Here is a 19,832-nt window from a genome sequence, read left to right as displayed (position 1 = left end):
TATAAATAATAAATATTAATAATATTTGACTACTTCTTTAATATTTTTATTAAATATTGTATACCTTTATGTAACATCTTTTGTATTTGGTAGATTTGTGAAGAGACTTTGTCAGCTCACACCAAGCGCCTTGCCGAATTGAGAGACCTGGTTTCTGACATCGCCAGTGCCGTCGGGTTAGACGCCAAAGCGTTACTCGGAGGTGAAATCGAAGCATTGGGCAAGCGCCTGGAGGATGTCCGTGAGAGTCTCACCACGCTCGCAGATGTCGCCGAAGCCAAAACCAAAACCAAAATCGAGTCAGAGAACCAAATTGTTGGAACCAGAAATTACCTAAATTCTGTACAAAAGGTAAACACTTTTTTAAAAACGTTTACTCGATTTTATATTTTAATGTTTTCAGAGCGTGGATGATATCCAAACTGGAGATTTAGACTCTGATACAGAGGAGAAACTTCAAGCTCTCAGAGAACACTTGATAGCTCTAAGTCAGGCAGAAGGAAAAATCCAAAAAATCAAGGATAAGACTGTCGAAATATCTACCACCACGACGGAGACTTCAGTAATAGAAATCCTTGAACTCTGGCAACAGGTGTTCAGGGAAACCTTCCAGCAGTATCACCGACTGAGCACCAGATTAGTTAAAAACGAAGATGGAGCTGCAGCGCTTAGGTTGTGGCAAGAATACCTCTTCAACGTGCAACAGTTCCTGCAAGGCAGCATTCCCGGTGACTATCAAAGCCTTTCCGAACATCAACACTTATGCCAAGTCCACCAAAACCTTCTCAGCACCCAGCAAAACGTGCTGAGACCCATCGACAAGCAGGACGGTCAATTGGCCAGCGGATTAGTCGAAACTAGTGTCATGGAACAATTCAACTCCTTGACTAATCTACACAACGAGACCCTTAGTCGGATTATTGACAGACATAACGAAGTTCAAAAAAGATTAGAGGCGTGGGAAAAGTACAGAATCGACCAAAGTGCATTGCTGGATTGGTTGAAAAACCTCGAAAAAGAGAGAGAACATATGCAACTCCGTTATCTTCACGTTAGACGCATTCCAAAGCTGATGACACGTATTCAAGGACTTTTAGATAGGATCCCTCAAGGGGAAAAACAGGCAGAAATTTTGCAGAAACAACAGAATCTTCTTTTACAGTTTTGTGACGACGCTTTGGCAACGTCGATCAGAATGGAACACGTCGCTATCAAGCAACGACTGTCGAATCTACAGGCCGGTCTTGACACGTGGAAACAATTTTTGGAACGTATTTCCAGCTTAGTACTAACGCACGAAGACCGCGTTCAAGCCGTTCAAAAGTTATTCGATGGTATTCAAGCCATTATCAATGAATCTCAGTCTCAACTACCATCATCTCATGCTGGCATCAGCGGACGCCTTGAGATGCTTCAAAGAACTCGTGAGCGCTTGGCGTTTGCGGTTAAGGATCTGGAACAACTAGGATTATCTCAAGAACAACTCAAAGAGTGTCTGAGTCCCTCTGACATGAAGACGATTAATCAAAGAATGTGGTTATTGTGGCACCAACACGGCGACCTGGATCACCAGCTGGCAATGCTATGTCACCAACTGGAAGAGAAACTAGGTATAAAGGCAATGTTCGAGACCAGACAAGCCAAGTTCATAGCTTGGGCTGATGAACTAGAGAGCCGATTGGAAAAAGAGACTGCTGAGACTTTAGCTCTTGATCCCAGGGAACTTTTACGAAAGTTAGAGGTGGAATTACAAGCTGAAATGTCGTTGAAAGAAAGAGAATTTGACTGGTTAATCAGAGTAGGCAGAGAGTTAGTTAGTTCGTGCGGAGAAGAGTATGCTGACGTGACAGCAAAACAAATCATCCAAACCAGAACTGACGATGTTCAAAACCGATGGGAGAGGTTAGATAATCTCGGAAAGAGTAAAGCAAATAAGATCCAAGATATAATCCAAACCACCTTACAACTAGAAGAAAGAATTCGACAGATCAGAGCTTGGTTAACGCAAATAGAAAACCAGCTAGCTCAAACCATCGTGTTCGAGTCCTGTACTAAAGATGTTATAGACAGAAAGCTATCTGAACACGATAAGCTAAAGAAATCGATTGAAAATGAAAGCGCGAACATAGGAGAAGTTCTCAACCTTTGCGAACTACTCCTCAGCGACGAAGATATGGTTAAAAGCCACTTTTCAACCGAGAATTTGTCCAATGCCGTTCAAAATCTAGAGAAACGATGGAAAATCGTATGTGGCCAGTCTGTTGAACGAAAAAAGAAACTCACCTTTGTCTGGAAGTTGCTTCAGGAAGTGTTGAAGCAGAGCAATGAGCAGGAGTCTTGGTTAACATCTCATGAACAAAAACTTAAAGAATTTGACCGACCTTTATCTAAGTTAGATCGCAATGAAATCCAACAACTGATCTACCAATTAGAGTCCGAGATTAAGGATATCGAGTCACATTTACCTGCTTTCCAAATTTTGGAACAGACTTACTCGAAACTAGCCAGGACGAGCGGCACCGATCCTCAAAACATCCAGGAACTAACGTCGAAAGCTCGAGTGGTTATCGCCAGGTGGCACAACCTGTTACCTAAAGCCCGAACTCTATTAAAAGCTTTGCAAAACGAATTGGCGCCTTTCAAAGAATTCTCTTTGGCTCACGAATCCGCTGTAGTTAACCTGAGTAAGATCGACGGACTATTAACTGAAATCCAACACTTAGAAACATCCGAAAACAGTTCTCCTCAGGAACGACTGAAAAAGTTAGAAGACTTGGAAAACCAGATATCTTTGCAGACTCCTACTTTGGAAAAAGCAGATCAGTTGGGTTTGCAGATCATGAAGAAGAGCAAGAAGGAAGAAATCTCGAATATACAACAGATGATCGACGAATACCAAGTTCTCTGTAAGGAAATTACAGACAGAATAACTATTTTGAAGACTGAAATCATAACAGAAATACGAGAATCGCCTCGAGAGGTCGACGAAAGTGTTCAAGTGGAAACTCTGAAGTTCGAACAGGACAATGCTGTCCAAGTCAACACCTTACCGCCTCAGCTACAGAGGATGACGTCAATCAGCGCCAAAGATGCTTACAAGGTCGAATTAGAAGCGGCTTTAGATGAATGTAGGACTAGTCTTTTCGAACTGGAAGAGTTCGTGAACAAGGAAATTCCCAAGCAAGGATCTTCAGAACTTCCTACCAGCGGAAAGAAGATCGCCAAGATGTCAGCCAAATGCCAGGCTGGTACAGAACTTGTGAGGCACCTTCACGATATGCTGATCAACGAATGTGACGCATCTGACGAGGAAGCTAGCTCAGTGGAAGTCGAAGGTCTCCTGTTGAAGTTTAGCGATCTCCTTGTCAGAGCCAAAGAAAAAGAACAGAAACTGAGGGAATTAAGGTAGGTTTTTTTATCGATGCTAGTCGTAGTAGAAATTAGGTAATCCCGGTGTGGTTTTCTTTATAATATTACTAACGGGTGTTTTTTGTATTTTTCTTTCTGCAGAACTACTGTGCCCGATGCTTATAACTTGTTATGCCAACAGTAAGTAGATCTTTCTTTAGGCTTTAGTTGTCGCCGTTTAGAAAGAACTAGATATTATTAGGTCTGGTATCTATTGCCTAGATATTTCTTAGAAAATTATGCAAATTTTTTATTAACTTATAAACGACAATTACACCATACAAGTTGGATAATTTTAAATTTCTATAAAGGACATTAACATGAAAAATGTAGGCGCTAGTGCAAAAAGTTCAACAATAAAAAAACGGATTTATTATATGCTAGCGTATCATTTTGTTAGTATATTGTAAATGGAATTTAATATAAATTATTATCTGCTAGTTTAATATCTAGTTAGTTCTAGATAGCGTTTATAAGATTATTTATAATTAAATTATTAGGAATGTTTTGCACGTCTAGGATGAGGTGGTGGTTAAATAGCACTTGATAAAAATACTTTTCAATGTTCTATAATGGTCGAGGGGATTTGCCTTTTATTTTTTAGGCTAAATCAATATACAGGGTGGCCCGAACTGTATTCCGGAAATGTATATTCTAAAATGCTTAGTTTCTGAGGTACAGGGTGTAGAAGTTTCATTTTTATTTAGAATTTTTCAAAGTAATTTCTGAAGTAACGTCAGAATTGATAAAAATTGGTGTCTGGGACTTTTTTGACATGAGAAATTTGATTTTGATGTGAATATGACTCTTACTTGTAGAGGACGCCACCTACATATTTTTTAACTGGGTTGAAGAGTAATAACTTTTTGTCCGTATCTGTATAAAACTACTGAGTAAAAAAATCTACATTTACGACGTTTTTTATGTAAAAAAAGGTCTCTTGGTAAAAATCGCTATGAGTAATGGTTCTAGAAATATTTGATATATCTTGAGAACGGTTGCTCGTAGCGATTTTTATCAAGAGATATTTTTTACGTAAAAAGTCACGGAAATATATATTTTTTCACTCAGTAGTTTTATACAGGTACGGACGAAAAATTATTACTTTTCAAAACAGGTAAAACACATGTAAGTGTCTCCCCCTACAAATAAGAGACATATTGATATCAAAATCAAATTTCTCATGTCGAAAAACTCCCAGACACCAATTTTCATCCAAATATTTATGTTACTTTAGAAATTATTTGGAAAAATCGAAATAAAAATAAAGCTTCTACACCCTGTAGCTCCGAAACCAAGCATTTTCGGACATACAGAATTTTATCTGCAGAATATGCTGCTGAAGTTTCCGGAATACAGTTCTGACCACCCTGTATAAAAATAATATGCCCTCAATCTTTCCAAAAAAATCCTGTATGGGTATTTCGCCACTGCACTTTTTAATTTATGGTGAAATACCCATACAGGATTTTTTTGGAAAGATGAATCCGCCACATAGGTATAGACATTTTTTATGCCCTCAATGTTATCTACAGTTTCGGTTTGAATTTCGACCTTGATGTGCGAATTTATTAAAAATTAATTGCTTATTAATAATATAATATTATTATTATAAAACCAAATAATGTACTGATTTTTTTTTAAATGATAAATAATGTATTGAAATAATAAAAACTTTACTACCTAATGTATAGGCAACTAATTTTTAATAAATTCGCACATCAAGGTCGACATTATTTGGTTTTAAAAACTTAAATACGCCTGGATAAATGAAGCAAAAAAAATTGCTATTACCTACATTTTCACGAAATTGTAAACATATATTTCAGGAGCGGTAAGCTATAAACCTTAATCAAATTTACCTTTATTTCAATCGTAGAAACTAAAATATACCGAGTGTGTGTGCAAAAAATATGTGCCATCTCTAGTGGGGGGAGACATAAAAATAAGATGTATTTCTTATATCAATATACTCGTAGGTCCGATCCTGCCTCGTTTCCTAGCTAGAGGGTGTTAAAATCTTAATATTTTTTCGATTTATTATAATTTTCAGTACTTTCAGCTTTTTGAATGAAATTTTAAGGTTAAGAATTACTATAAATGCGACATACTTTAAAGCTAAAAAAGTGTTGACATATTCACCGGGGTTGGCATAAATACCACTATTTTTTTATTTAAAATTGCTGTAGGTTGGTCTAATAGTAATAATAACTAATATAATATTTAAGTATATAATTTATGAATTCTATTTTTATTTTAATTTTATTAATTGTGATTAGTAAAATTGCTTTTATCTCATCAAGGAGGCCGAATTCGTCAAAATATCAAGAGATAACTTTTAATTGGCATTAAATTGCCTACCCAATTTCGCTAACAAAAGAAATAAAAGTCAGAGGCGCACATATTTTTTTCGGAAAAATATTCCATTGATAACCCATATGCACGTCCCTGATGAATATATGGACACCTTTTTAGCATGAAAATATGTAGCACTTATAGTAACTTTTACCTTTACAATTTCATTCGAATCACTAAAAGTACTTGGAAGAAAATTATAATAAATCAAAAGATTATTAAGACTTCAACACCCTGTAGCTATTAAGACTTCAGCACCCTGCACCCAAAACAAATCAGAATTGGACCTATGTTGATACGAAAAATAAATCTTATTTTTAATCTCCCCACACATGGCACATGTTTTTTGAAACACCCTGTATATGACAAAATAAAATGCTGATATTCAGAATGCTAAGTTTATGACAATTTCAATGAGTAAAAACAATGGAATAGGTTCCCTTTGCAAAATGTTCAACATTAGTCTGAAATTAAATTTTAGTCACACTGTAATGCTCATAAATTTTATAGACCATGAAATAAAGTAAAACTAGTAAGTTATATAATCTTCTCCGGAAGAATGGGTCACCGTGTATACGATTTTAATTTTTTCACCCATTTAAGAGTCATTCCTCCCCCAAGAAAACCGGAATTTAAAACAAACTCGCGCTTTATTTAAATTCCACACCTCCTCCTCTTGGACGCGTCGTTCCTATTTATACACACTTCCACACATAATCTATATTTAACCCTTGTTCTTCCCTTCCTCAGCGAGGCCGGAAGAGTACTCTGCCCGCTGTGCACCCGTCGCAACTGGGCCCAGTTGGACAACGACCTGTGGCGATTAGAGAAGTGGCTCCAGGTGGCCGAAGGTATCCAGAAGACGCGTAGGTCTCCCCCGTCCAACATCGAGCAGCTGGAGGACATGATCCAGGACCACCACGAGTTCCTGCTGGATTTGGACAGTCACAAGAGCATCGTGAATTCGCTGAACATTGTCGGGACGCACTTGGCTGACCACACGGAGGACACGGAGAAAGCGGACGAGTTGAGGGGAAGGTTGGGGAAGGACAACAAGAGGTGGGAGAGTATCTGTAGGGCTGCGGCCGCTTGGCAGTTGCAGTTGCAAAGAGCTCTCATGGAGGTAAGATTTTTTCTTAGTACCTGTCTTTGTTTAATCCATAAAATAGCTTCTCATACCAACAGGACTTAATTTAAACGGGCATGCCTTTCTAGATAATGTACTGGGTGGACCATTTTGGTTGTTTCTATAGGGTATCTAGGAAACCGTGAGAAATATTCAAATTTTGATACTGCAGTCTCGGGTTCTTTTTTTTTGAAAAAATCACAATTGCGCAAACGGATCGTGGCTATCTTGATCGGTTTCGAAGCTACGGGGGGATTCTAAAATTTTGTACTTTTTGAAGATATTCGATAGTTTATTTATTTCAACAACTACGCAAAAATGAATTAAACATTCTAAAGACACTTTTCTGTGTAGAATGCAGTGGCGTAGTCAAACTTTTTTCGAAAAAAATATTTTTTTAGATATTAACTATACTTATGTTTTTTTAAATACAACCCCCTGTATATTTTTAAATTTCCTGATTCAGTTTGGTAAGGGCTTCTCGAAAATATATAACACTATATATTTATTTAGTAAAAGTATAGTTAATATCTAAAAAAATATTTTTTTCGAAAAAAGTCTGACTACGCCACTGCATTCTACACAGGAATGTGCCTTTAGAATGTATAATTCATTTTTGCGTAGTTGGCTGATTGTAGTTGCTATCGAACATCTTCAAAAAGTACAAAATTTGAGAATCCCCCTGTAGCTTCGAAACCGTTCAAGATAGCCACGATCCGTTTGCGGCATCGTGTTTTTTTCAAAAAAAGAACCCGAGACTGCAGTATCAAAATTTGAATATTTCTTACGCGGTTTTCTAGATACCCTATAGAAACAACCAAGATAGTCCACCCTGTACCCGAAGACAGGGAGTCGAACGCTCATACTGATGTCACCCGACACAAGTTTGATAGTCAGTTTCAAACGTTTTAAACCTCAAAACGAGACAATGGATTTATAATTTCAGTTTTCCATGATTCATCACACAAAGATTAAAGAACTTCTAGCGATTATCTCTTAACAATGATTGTTAAATGTTCTTCCCAAGTAGCATTTTTGGACACATTTTAGGTAGTATTTCTAATTAATTGTGTCTTGTTTCTTGACACAAAATGGAAACGGTATGCCACAAATAGAAAACATTTTCGAAACCTATATATTTTATATGGCTCTATTATATGTGTTTCCAATGTGGTGACACTAGGCGTTTCCTGAAATGTTTCGATGCGGAATCAAAACTTTTAGAGGAAATGTTTCGAAAGATTTTCTGCAATTTGTGTCCAAGATGTTCCCGTTTTCAGCAGCCACTGTTTCTAAATGTCAAGAAACAAAATACCAAACTAAAATAGTCTGTCTGTGTGTGGATTTCAAAATGAAAACAACCATCAACAATGTCATCCTCCGCCATAATTTGTTTGCTTTATTCAGCAGCCACTGTTTCTAAATGTCAAGAAACAAAATACCAAACTAAAATAGTCTGTCTGTGTGTGGATTTCAAAATGAAAACAACCATCAACAATGTCATCCTCCGCCATAATTTGTTTGCTTTAAAATCTTTGTTTTTAGGTTTTCTCGCACAAAAAATGTCTGGCAAAAGCAAATTCATCGTTTAATTTAATAATGTACTCTTATATTTTTAATGCCCCTTCTATATATCATTATTTGTTGCTACAAAATATTTTTGTCTGAAATATAGATTTGTATTTTTATTTCTATATCATGGTTCTGAAAATAAAAATACATAAATCAATGTAAGTAGAACGCGTTCTTTTGAATTTAAAGACTCAACAGCCGATATAAACATATATTTTTAGTTAAAAACGCTATCACTAGCCAACATGGCGGAATTTAATTAATTATTTGGAGTCGGACACAAAGCATCTACATTATATAATATTTGTGTCTAAAAAGAGAGAAACTCGTGTTTCGAAAACGAATTGACAATAAATGGAAACCTTGTTTCCAAAATTTTTCGATGTAGCGCTATCTGTGTAGAAATTTCGAACTAGTCTCCTGTCAACAATGCCAATGAAAACTTGTGGTCAAAAGAATTAAAACATTTTTGTTTACTTATTATAACACAATTAAAGCATATAAAAACATGTATTCCATTGTGGAAAAAAGAGAAAAAAACGTTTGCTGGTGACATTTTTCTTCGGTCTCCTGTTGGGTATGGGTAGTGGCTGTTATTACATTTATTCCTAAAACAAATCATCTCTGTAATGCGTATAATAAATAATTATAAAATCGCATAAGAAAAATATCTGTGTTTATACTCACCATATGCCCCTAATTCTGCTTTTTTAATTATAGTACTATAAAAACTTCAAGAATAATAAAACACTAAATCACCACAATACACCAAAACACTTTTACTTTTACACTGGACGCGCGATTCGCTAACCATGTTAGCATCATCAGCAGATGATTATAAACTGATGATGATGCTAACATGGTTAGCTAAACGCGCGTTCAGTGTAAAAGTAAAAGTGTTTTGGTGTATTGTGGTGATTTAGTGTTTTATTTTTCTGTGTAACACCAAAGGTTCCAACCCTCAACTGTAAACTTCAAGAATGCTTAATTGCAAAAAGTACAGAACAAAATCAAAACAATAAAGTAAGGTTATGTTTTCACACATGACAGAATATCAAGTAAATTATGGAAACTTTTCAGGCACAAAACGGGTACGAAATCTGTAAATCTGAGCCACATGTGTTTCTTAAAAGTTTCGAAAAATTTGTGACACTAAGATCTTTATTGTTATAGCTTATGTAGCGAAACCATATTTTGGTAAAATGTTTCGAAATAAAAACCGATTTATGTTACGAAACATATGTATCAAAAATGTGACGAAATTGTTTCGCAATTTTTCTCAGCACAGATTAAGTTTCGATTTTGTGTCTAAAAATGCTACTTGGGTTAAAAAAATTACTGAATGTGAGTTTTCAGTTATTTTATTTCAGTGATTGTTTTTTACACCATTTGACCCTATCTGATTCATAACAAATAACCTTCTTCCTTACAGAACCAACAATTCCGCGCCATCATCTCCGAACTGTGCACCTGGCTCGAGAGGAACGAGCGCAAAATCCGCGCCTCCGAACCTGTGGACCTCACAGCGCCTCGCGACACCATCGAGGCCAAGTTCCAGAACTTCCTCGAGCTGCGCGCCGAGCTGGAACGGTGCGAACCACGCGTCCTCAGCCTGCAAGAGGCGGCCAATCAGCTGCTGCGCGAAGAGGCCGCTCCCGAAGGCTCGGAGGCCGTGCACAGGCGGCTCACCGACCTCCGCCTCAAACTGCAATCACTCATCAGGCTGACGGTGGTGTACACGCTGAAATTGGGCGCGGTGCTGGGCCGAGACCCCAACGAAATCGGTCTGGCCATCGCGGCGGCCAGCCCTAGTAGCAACGCCGCACAGACGATAGGCTATGACGTAAGTTTGCCCAGACGTTGTGCTATACTGTAACACAAGTAATAACTATATATAAATATAGGCTAGAGCTAGTAGGATATAGGAAATGAAATTAGAGTTGTCTAGTCGAAAATAAAGAAACAAAAATGATTATATTAGTCGTCTTGTAAAATTTAGTTGTTAGTAGGGATGGGGTGAGGCTTGAAAATGTATCGATATATACTTGTAAACGAAGTATCGAAAACAAATATCGATAGTTAATTACTGAAATTTAAATAAATAACATTTACTTATAGAATATTCATTGAATTATAGACATATTCTTTGAATATTGTCATATTATTCTCTTAAAAATGTTTATTTTTTAAGCAAAACGCATGTCAGCTTTTAAATTCGGAATACTTTTTTTAGCTGATTATGTTACATTCTTAAAATATCATACGATAGAAAAAATACGGCTTCAGTGATGGCTTGGAAATGAAGATCGCTGTCATTTTGTATGTAAAACTATATGGAGAATGTCATCGATGGTCTTTTCCAAGCCAGCCAACGAGACGCCGTTTTTTTTTTCGATTATACAGTATTGTATTGATTAATTTTTACCGTGTGATCTGGATTAAAACGACGCGCGATGTCATAGTAGGAATATAAATAACATTTTAGTTATACAGAGCTTTACTATGACTATCACTAAAGCTTTTAACAGTGTCAGCTGAGAGTGAGTTATTGGAAGTTATTTTATATGATAAATATACAAACTATACAGGGTGCTACAAATTCGAGGTACGAGCATTGGTATCTCGGTAACCGTAATAGATACGAAAATAGTTAAATTGGGGCAGTTGCCGCTTTGGGATGTTCACCAAGATGCCATCAAAAAGTTTTAAAAATTTCATTAATTTGCTGAGTTTTTCGAAAAAACGGATTTTTTTTAAAATCGATTTTATTTTTTTCCTGTATTGTTACTTTTAGAAAAGCAAAAAACTAATTGCACGTATCAATAGAGAGCTCAGTGTGGCTTATCATTGTACTTAGGCGACCGAGTTTTTTCCAAACCTGATATAAAAGTGCAGGTCCGTATTTAAAAAAAATTAAGTTGGCCTCTGTATCTCACAAATTATCAGCTAATTTGAAAATATAAAAAAAATATATAAAATATAAAATATTAGATAGCCCTAATAAAGTGGCTATGAGAATGTGGAATTAGTTTTTGCTTTTCTAAAAAGTAACGACAGGAAAATAATAAAATTAATTTTCAAAAATGTGTTTTTTCCAAAAAACTCAGCAATTCTTGAAATTTTTAAAACTTTTTTGATGGCATTCTGGTGAACATCCCAAGACGGCAACATTGCCCCAATTTAACTATCTTCGTATCTGTTACGGTTTCCGAGATACCAATGCTCGTACCCCGATTTGGTTAGTTTTTCTGTTTCAAAACTATATACAGGGTATATAGTTTTGAAACAGAAAAACTAGTATTTCAGAAACTTCTCATATTTTAGTTTTAATGTTTGACATGAGTTTTCTAATAGATCACTAACAGCTGTCATTTTCACTGTAAAAAACTTTGGCGATAGATATAGTAAAGTTCTAAATGAAATTTAGTTTCTAAGCCTACCTTGACAGCTTTTTTATTAGATCATACTTTATTTTTATTTATAAATCTTTATAAAGAATGAATATAAGATTTTAAGTTTGCATGCACGTTAGTATGGCAGTTTCAAAAGCAGAAATCCATATAGTTTGAGTAGTTTTTTCTGTGTTTTAATATATTAATATAGTAAATGCCTGATATATTATTACACAAACTGTAACAATTTATAAAATAAAAAACGTTTTTATTATTTTACAACATTAAAATGTCATCCCTTAAGTAGAAAAAAAATTATATAACAATTTTTTTCACTATATTTATGGAAATATTCGAAAATATACCTAGTTTATCAACTATATCGATATATTTTGATGTATACAGCTAAATCGTTGCCATCCCTAGTTGTTAAGCTTGTGGTTTGGTTGGTTGGTTTCCATTTTAAGTTATTGTAGCTAAAAAGTTCGCCATTATATGTGCCATTTTTGTTTTCCTAAAAAATGTATATGTGTAATGGAAAGTGTAAGGTTTATTCCGTTAACTTCTCAAAAAAAAATAATTTTTATGTGTTAACGGAGAAAACCACCCCGAGCTGCTCATGTAGAGGGTAAATTTTTTGTTGTTTTTTTTTACTTTGTTGTTTCTAAAAGCACGTTATGAAAACTCTTTTTTTTTAATTGTAATTTGACTGAGAAGCACTGTTTTTACATTTCTTTGCATTTGGACAGCTTTTGGACCGACCTGAAGGGGACGAGACAACCGCAGCGGCACCCGGCGATTCAGACATCAAGTAAATATTATTTTTATTTTATTTTTCTTCGTTTCGAACTTTGATCATCATTCGTTATAATCATCGTTTTTGTGAAAAGTCATTTCATTTTTTTTTGAATCGTACATATTTCATATAATATATGATTTTTTTCATGGTTTTGCCACTTAAATCTAAATAATTCAAAATTAAATACAAGGTGACTCTATTTGAGAAGATATGACAGTAGTATATATTGTTTTATTAGCAGTAAAAATGACACTTTTTGTGGTTTGACATACAGCCGAGGCACAAAAAGTTATTTGTACTCCGAATAGAGCATGCTATTTTTTTTCAAACGCCACAAGTAATTTTTTTTTCAAACGTCACAAAAGTATTAGTTTTTGCAACGTTAACAATACAAAAAAAATAATTTTAACGCCTAAGCATAAAAGTAAAGCACTTTTACGCCTAAGCACAAAAGTACGAAAATATATTATTAAACTGACATAAAGTGTCAAATTCAATGAGCGTAACCATAGTTTCTCGATATACAGGGTGTCCCAGAAATAAGTGCAAGTATTTTAAGAGGTGGTAGATCTCGATAAAAGAAACATATTTTCTCTTTATTGTTTTTCAAATAAGTCCAAAATAACGAAGTTATTTTACTTTGAAAATTTCCAAAAAAAAATATTTTTTGCTAAAATTTTGAGAACCACTGGATCTTTTCTGGATATTCTTTCTTGTAAATTTAATCAACTACCTATGTTGCCATATTATCAAGAAATTATGTTTTTAACTAAAAACTAAAAACAATCCAAAATTTTTTTCAAAATATTCCGAATTTTCAAAATGTTGTTTTCGCGAAAAAAACCTCATAGGTGTGTTTCTGGGGTTGAACTATAAGTACTACCAGTTAAAATACTTGCACTTATTTCTGGGACACCTTCTATAATTGCACTAGTTGAAGCCTGACGCATCCGCCACGACATCAGAAAATTTTTTTTTTTATTTTTTTTAATTAAATGAAAAACAAAAAATCCGGCGACGACAGTTTTTATAAGAGCCAATTAGCTATCTTTTAGTAAAAAAAGTAACTTTCTAGAGCAAGTCGTTACATCAGTAGAGACGACACAGATAAACATTAGCATTTTATATATGTAGGTACAAGGTATTACGTTGTCTGTGGTATTACTTTTAAATATTTTTATATTATTTGGAACGTTTGAAATTGTTTAAAAAATTATTCGTAGCGTTTGAAAAAAAAAGATCATGTTCTATTCGGAGTGTATGTCAAAAGTACAGCCACAAAAAGTGTCATTTTTAGTCATAATAAAATAATATACTATTTTATTCATTTCTATTGAAATTAACGATGTAAATTAATTCATTACATTTCTCTTGAAAGTAAAATGTATTTTTGTTAAGGCGGACTCTCACGATTCGTGTACTTGTACAAACATTTGTTGTTGGCATATACTTGCCATGTCGTGTGTGCGGTTTACTTGTGCATTTATTTGTCACTCGTCGCGCCGCGTAACATGTTTGCTGCAAAAAAATGTTGTTTACAAAGATGCCAAGCCTGCCCAGTTCGCAAATATTGGCGTACTTGCCAAGTACACGAGTCGTTAGAATCCGCCTTCAGATTTAAGTGGCAAAAAATACAATAAAAACTAATTAATTTAAAGTTATTTGGTTATTGCAAGATATTCGAATTTATTTAAACAATTACATATACAAGAGAGGATTTTTGGGTCTATTATTTAAAAAAAAAATATTGGTAAAATTTGTCAGGGAGGAGTTCTAGAGATCACATCCAAAAAAATGGAGAAAATACAATTTGACAGTTGTGTCTGTCATTTTGAATTTTAATTCACAGTTAAATTGTATTTTCTGTCAATTTTTGGATGTCAAAATCTTTCCTGAATCATTGGATAGACTATACATTGATTCCTATCAATTTTGAGACATTTAAACATTGCCAAAAATTAATATCAAGAATTCTTGATAATATATCTGTCCAATGAGTCAGGGAAGAATTCAAGAACAGACGATCAAAAAATGACAGAAAATACCGTTTACCCGTGTTTTAAAACGACAGACACAACTGTCACTGTCATGGGTGACCTCGTTGGACAGATTTCTGTTGTTAACACTTCAGAATATCGCTATACCGGGTACATCATCAAAAGTGGCTCACCCCTAACTTTTTTTATTTTTTCAGATAACAAAACGAGATTTGGCATGTTAGTATATGACATAAATTAGGATTGATTGACGTATTCATTTGTTTTTGGTCACTTCCTGTTGCACCGGAAATGACTACAACTTTTGATTTTTAAATGGCACCCTCAGTATATTTTTTCTTCATTCAATATAAAATAACATTCTGAATAGAATGACTTATCATATGTCATTTTTTTTACATTTTCGCTTAAAAACAAATCGTATTTTAAATTTCAATCTAGAGGGCCATGGCTGCGATAAAAACACCATTTTTTAATTAAGAAAGCTTGGAAAAATAGATTTGATCATCTAATGTTTTTCGTGTATTGTTCTGCCCAGTTAAAAGATATCCAAATCGTATTTTTAATAATATCTCATTTTTTTCTAATGGAACGAGGATGACTCATTAGCATATTTAGAAAAAAACATTTTTTCCGAATAATTTGGTACCACACGATTCGATACCACACATTCGATTCGTTTGGTACCACATATTTCGAGTAGTTACAATTTCAAATAACGATATGCGAAAATGTCAAAAGTTGACATATGATTATGTCATTCTATTCAGAGTGTCATTTTCTGTCAAATAAAGTAAAAAAATACAGGGGGTGTCATTTAACAATCAAAAGTTGTAGTAATTTCCGGTAAAACAGGAAGTGTAAAAAGTGGTAAAACCAAAAACAATTGAATACGTCAATCAATCCTAATTTTTGTCATATACTAAAATACCAAATCTCGTTTTGTTATCTGGAAAAATAAAAAAGTTATAGAGGTGACCCACTATTGAGACGTACCCGGTATATAATTTCAAATTAAGAAATAGGCATTCTATAGGTTAATGTCCGTTGTTTGGTATGTATAATTCCGTTTTTAGAATCATCCGCCTAATTTTCTTGAAGAAAATATAATTTTTAAAGCTTCTTATAATCACCTAATTATCTAGAGCATGTAGAATCACAGTTAAATTTTGATAAACACCGATATTAAAAAGCATGGCACTTTTATTATTATAAACAAATACCCTGATGCTTTAATTTACAAGTGAAGAGTTCTTTCGGTCTATAAGGTAAAAGGTTATTTTCTATAACTGGGATTATGGTGCCTCTCATATGTCATCAATTTTAATCATTGTCGATTCTACAATTATTTATTTTATTTACCTAGTAAGTCGTAGGCAAATTACTTCCTTTTGAAACCTTTTTCTCGGCCTATTAAATGAAATGAATATACCGTGTGTTTAATTTATCGTTCAGAATATCTATACGAGTACAACTCAGGAACGCTCCTATGAAAAATACAGGCTGTTTGGTAATTAGTCTAAAAAAATTAGGGTGTGATCTATTTTTTTTTATTCAAAAAAGTTTACATGAACGGGTCTAAAGTATCATACGATCGAAAAAAAAAACGACGTCGGTGATGGCTATGAAATGATGATCGCTGTCATTTTATATGGAAAATTATATAGGGAATGTCATCGATCATCATTTCCAAGCCAACTGGACACCGTCTTTTTTCGCTTATACGGTACTGCCTTTCTAATCTACAAGGTGTTAAAATTTAAAAAAAATATTCAATTTCTTCCAATATGTCGGAAACTACTTTTTTCTAAGTCTCTTTTTACTCTACTAAAGAATATTTTCCTTAATTTCGTCCAGGTTTAAAAGCAGTTTTTTTTTCATTCCTTAATTCTTTTCTATTTGTACCAGTGGCGTCCGTTCGCACACACCCCTGGGTTATTTCATTAAAATAAATGGTACGCCACTGCTTTTTTGAGAAAATATTTTTCTAAAAGATTGATCTCTTCAATCTTTCTTGTACATATATTAAAAATATTTTTAGAATTGCAGGTTTAGCCCGGGGTTATATTTTTTTTTGTTAAAATGTGACAAAGATATTATAAAAATTGGCACCGAGAGGCACGTATAGCCGCCCATACTAAAATATGTTAATATCTCGAAAACTGCGACTTTGACTGATTTTGATGTTATTACAAATTTCTTACCAACCCCCCACCCCCACCAAAAACTAATGGCCAGATTCTCGGGTGCCACAGTATTTTTGTGCCAAATTTGGTTAAAATCGGTTCAGCGGTTTTTGAGTTATCGTTGTCTTTGACTCGTGTTAGACTGACAGACAGACAGACAAACACCATGAAAATATTTTGTATTTAGGTCATTTATGATCCAAATAACTCATTTTGAGTGAAATTAAAAAAACTTTTTTTTGCCGATTCTAATAGCCTATTGGTATGGTCGGCTAAAAAGTATAATATATAAACAAAAAATTAATTTTAGATTTTAAAAAAGTTGCTTTGCAAAAATGAAAAAAATATCGCAAATTTTAAAACTGTTTTAAATAATACAAAAATGTTTCTGCTATGCCTTAAATTAACTCCGCCGCTGCCTGATATGAATAAAATACATTTTCGTCTTTTTTTGTGCAAAAAGTAAAAAACTATGCAAAATGTATAAGTAACGTAGGGGTGGCAACAATGCAGACCTCCGATACACAGAGTCTACAATGTTGCCACTCTGTATCGAGAGTGTCAATGGATGAACCTGCAGTACTAAAAAGTTTTTTAAAATCTTCCTGAAAATGTCAAAAAAATCAACAGTTTCAACATTATTTTTAAAAGAAACTCATGAGCGCGTTCCTGGGTTAGCACTAAATACAATATGATAGAAAAAACGGCGTCAGCGATGGCTATGGAATGAAGATCGCTGACGTTTTATATGTAAAATTACGAGTATATGGAGAATGTCGTTGATGTTCATTTCCAAGCCAACTGGACGCCGTTTTTTTTTTCGATCATACAGTACTCGCACTTAGTATTTAAGAGATGCTCTGTATATTTTGTATTTCTTTCGGTTGGATTTAATTCTTCTAAGATTTAATTTGCCTACCCCTTTTGCATACTTATAAGTTCATACATTCATAAGGGCTATACCAAACATTTTTTCTGTACCTATCCAAAAAAGTACCTAAACCATCTTTCTTCTTTTCGTTACAGTGGTACTATCGATGACTCCCAAATAAACACATCGGTTCTGCGCAGAGGATGCCGATTCTTGGGTAGGGTAGCCAGGGCCTCCCTACCGATCCAAGCCCTGATGCTGCTGATGTTAGGCGCCGCGTCCCTGGTACCCTACTCCGAAGACGATTACGCCTGTTCCATAGTGAACTCTATCACGAACAGTCTGACGCCAACCCTGAGGTACAATGACGGACCTCCACCCATATAGATTCCAGTTTTTTTTTCGTCCAAAAAAAGACCCGTCTAGATTAGGTTCTAAAAATTCATTCCATGAAATTTATGTTCCCTTTTTTATATTGTTAACTGAAAGAAAACACACACTAGTTTGACTTAGGTTGTTATTTTTTTCTAGAATTTTATATTTTTGTTACTTAAAACAGAGCGGAATAATATACTTTTGATTTTTTTATACGATGTGATTTTGTAAATACTTTTGTGACTTAGGTAGGGACAACGTTTGATCTGGCAGCTTTAAATAGTTTATAAACTGTGTTAACTTGCCTACTTTTTGTTATGAGTTAAGCTCGAACGAGCTATACATAGTGGGCACCTACTAGGATATAGTTTTTATAACCATATAAAATTGTATATTATCTTATCTGTATATTGGGATGGACGTGCAGAGCATATTTGCATAATCTTATATTATAAATTGTTGATTTATATCATGGTTGTGCAAATTTAACCTGAAAATTGAATAGAAATCGATTTTCTCGTGGATAAAACAAAGTGTACAGGAGCGGATCTCTCCACTGCTTTTGTTCACTTATGTTTTTTTTTAAATAAAATAAAAATAAAACCTAAAATAAAAAGCTCTCCATTTTTGTTTTAGGTTATGTAAAATATAACACTACTCAAATTTTACAACTCAATTAAATTTCTACACCAAAAAAAGTCAACTCTCCAGACTTTTTTGGCGAAATAATATTAAACAAACGTGCCAACTATATCTCTCTCCAAAGTTGCGCGTTTTCGTTAAATATTCTAAAATAAAAATCTCCCGTTTTATTTTTGAATTGTCCCTGTAGCAAAATTAATTGAGTTGTAAAACGTATCAAATATATCTACCGATTATTTTCATTGTTGCTTGTTAAAATATATTTTATATTATCAGTAATTTTATATGTGGCCTACGCGCACTTTTCATTTTTTTTTGGAGCTATTCACTTTTGTGTATTCTGAACTAACCAATTATATGCTTTGTTAATTTTTTTTTAATTTATTTAGGAAGTTGAAGTTACTTAAATACAGGATTGTTTTTCTTAAATATCGTATCCCCTTAGTTATATATCCCTTATTTATAAATATATACTTAAAAATAAAGTGTTTGTTTTTTATTTACCTACCTACTTAATTTTACTACTACTACTACTACTACTACTGTCATTACTCGCTGACGAGTATTTGACACGCATCAGAACATGGTTACGCAAGGCGTTTTCTTTCATGAACTTTTTGATGTCAATATGACTCCTATTTGTAGTTTGCGCACGCTTAATTCTAACCTACAAATATTTTCAGTTTGGATTTAATTTATTTTATAATTTCACATAAGTAAAATGTATAATATAGTAGGCAACGAATAAATAAATATACTATAAATAGTAAAATTACTATAAGCAATCGTAAAAGTTAACTTTTATCCAGCCTCATCGTACTGCGCATGAGCAAATATATATTTCTTATTTTATTTTATTTGACTGTATGAACGCACACAAATAAGAATTCCTTATTTCTTATTTTATTTTATTCTTATTTTATTTTATTTGGCTGTATGAACCCACCATAAGGAAGGAGCCTATCAAAAATCTTAGGTCCACCGCGATGGGACTCAAATATGGCCGACTAAAATTCCGGTTTATCAGTGCCGTTCTAATTTTATTTAAAAAATGTAAAACTATGATGTAGGATAGACGTGGGGTAGACTCAATATTTTTTTTTATATTA

The 19,832-nt window shown here is 34.0% G+C and overlaps 1 protein-coding gene across 1 annotated transcript in view; it reads left to right on the top strand.

Moving 5' to 3' along the window:
* The window catches only part of LOC115888530, a 239,032-nt gene extending 219,824 nt beyond the window's left edge, over nucleotides 1-19,208 (top strand). The window contains 7 exon segments of the mRNA XM_030908278.1: nucleotides 94-351; nucleotides 404-3,405; nucleotides 3,511-3,549; nucleotides 6,514-6,886; nucleotides 9,894-10,304; nucleotides 12,603-12,664; nucleotides 17,862-19,208. Coding sequence (XP_030764138.1) covers nucleotides 94-351; nucleotides 404-3,405; nucleotides 3,511-3,549; nucleotides 6,514-6,886; nucleotides 9,894-10,304; nucleotides 12,603-12,664; nucleotides 17,862-18,093 — 4,377 coding nt within the window. The 3' untranslated portion in view covers nucleotides 18,094-19,208.
* Nucleotides 19,209-19,832: the final 624 nt, after the last annotated feature.

This window comes from Sitophilus oryzae, unplaced genomic scaffold, assembly GCF_002938485.1.
Source record: "Sitophilus oryzae breed Bouriz unplaced genomic scaffold, Soryzae_2.0 scaffold_801_pilon_pilon, whole genome shotgun sequence".
NCBI lineage: Eukaryota > Metazoa > Arthropoda > Insecta > Coleoptera > Curculionidae > Sitophilus > Sitophilus oryzae.
Note: the sequence above shows the minus strand (reverse complement) of the source record. Positions and strands in the feature narration are given on the sequence as shown.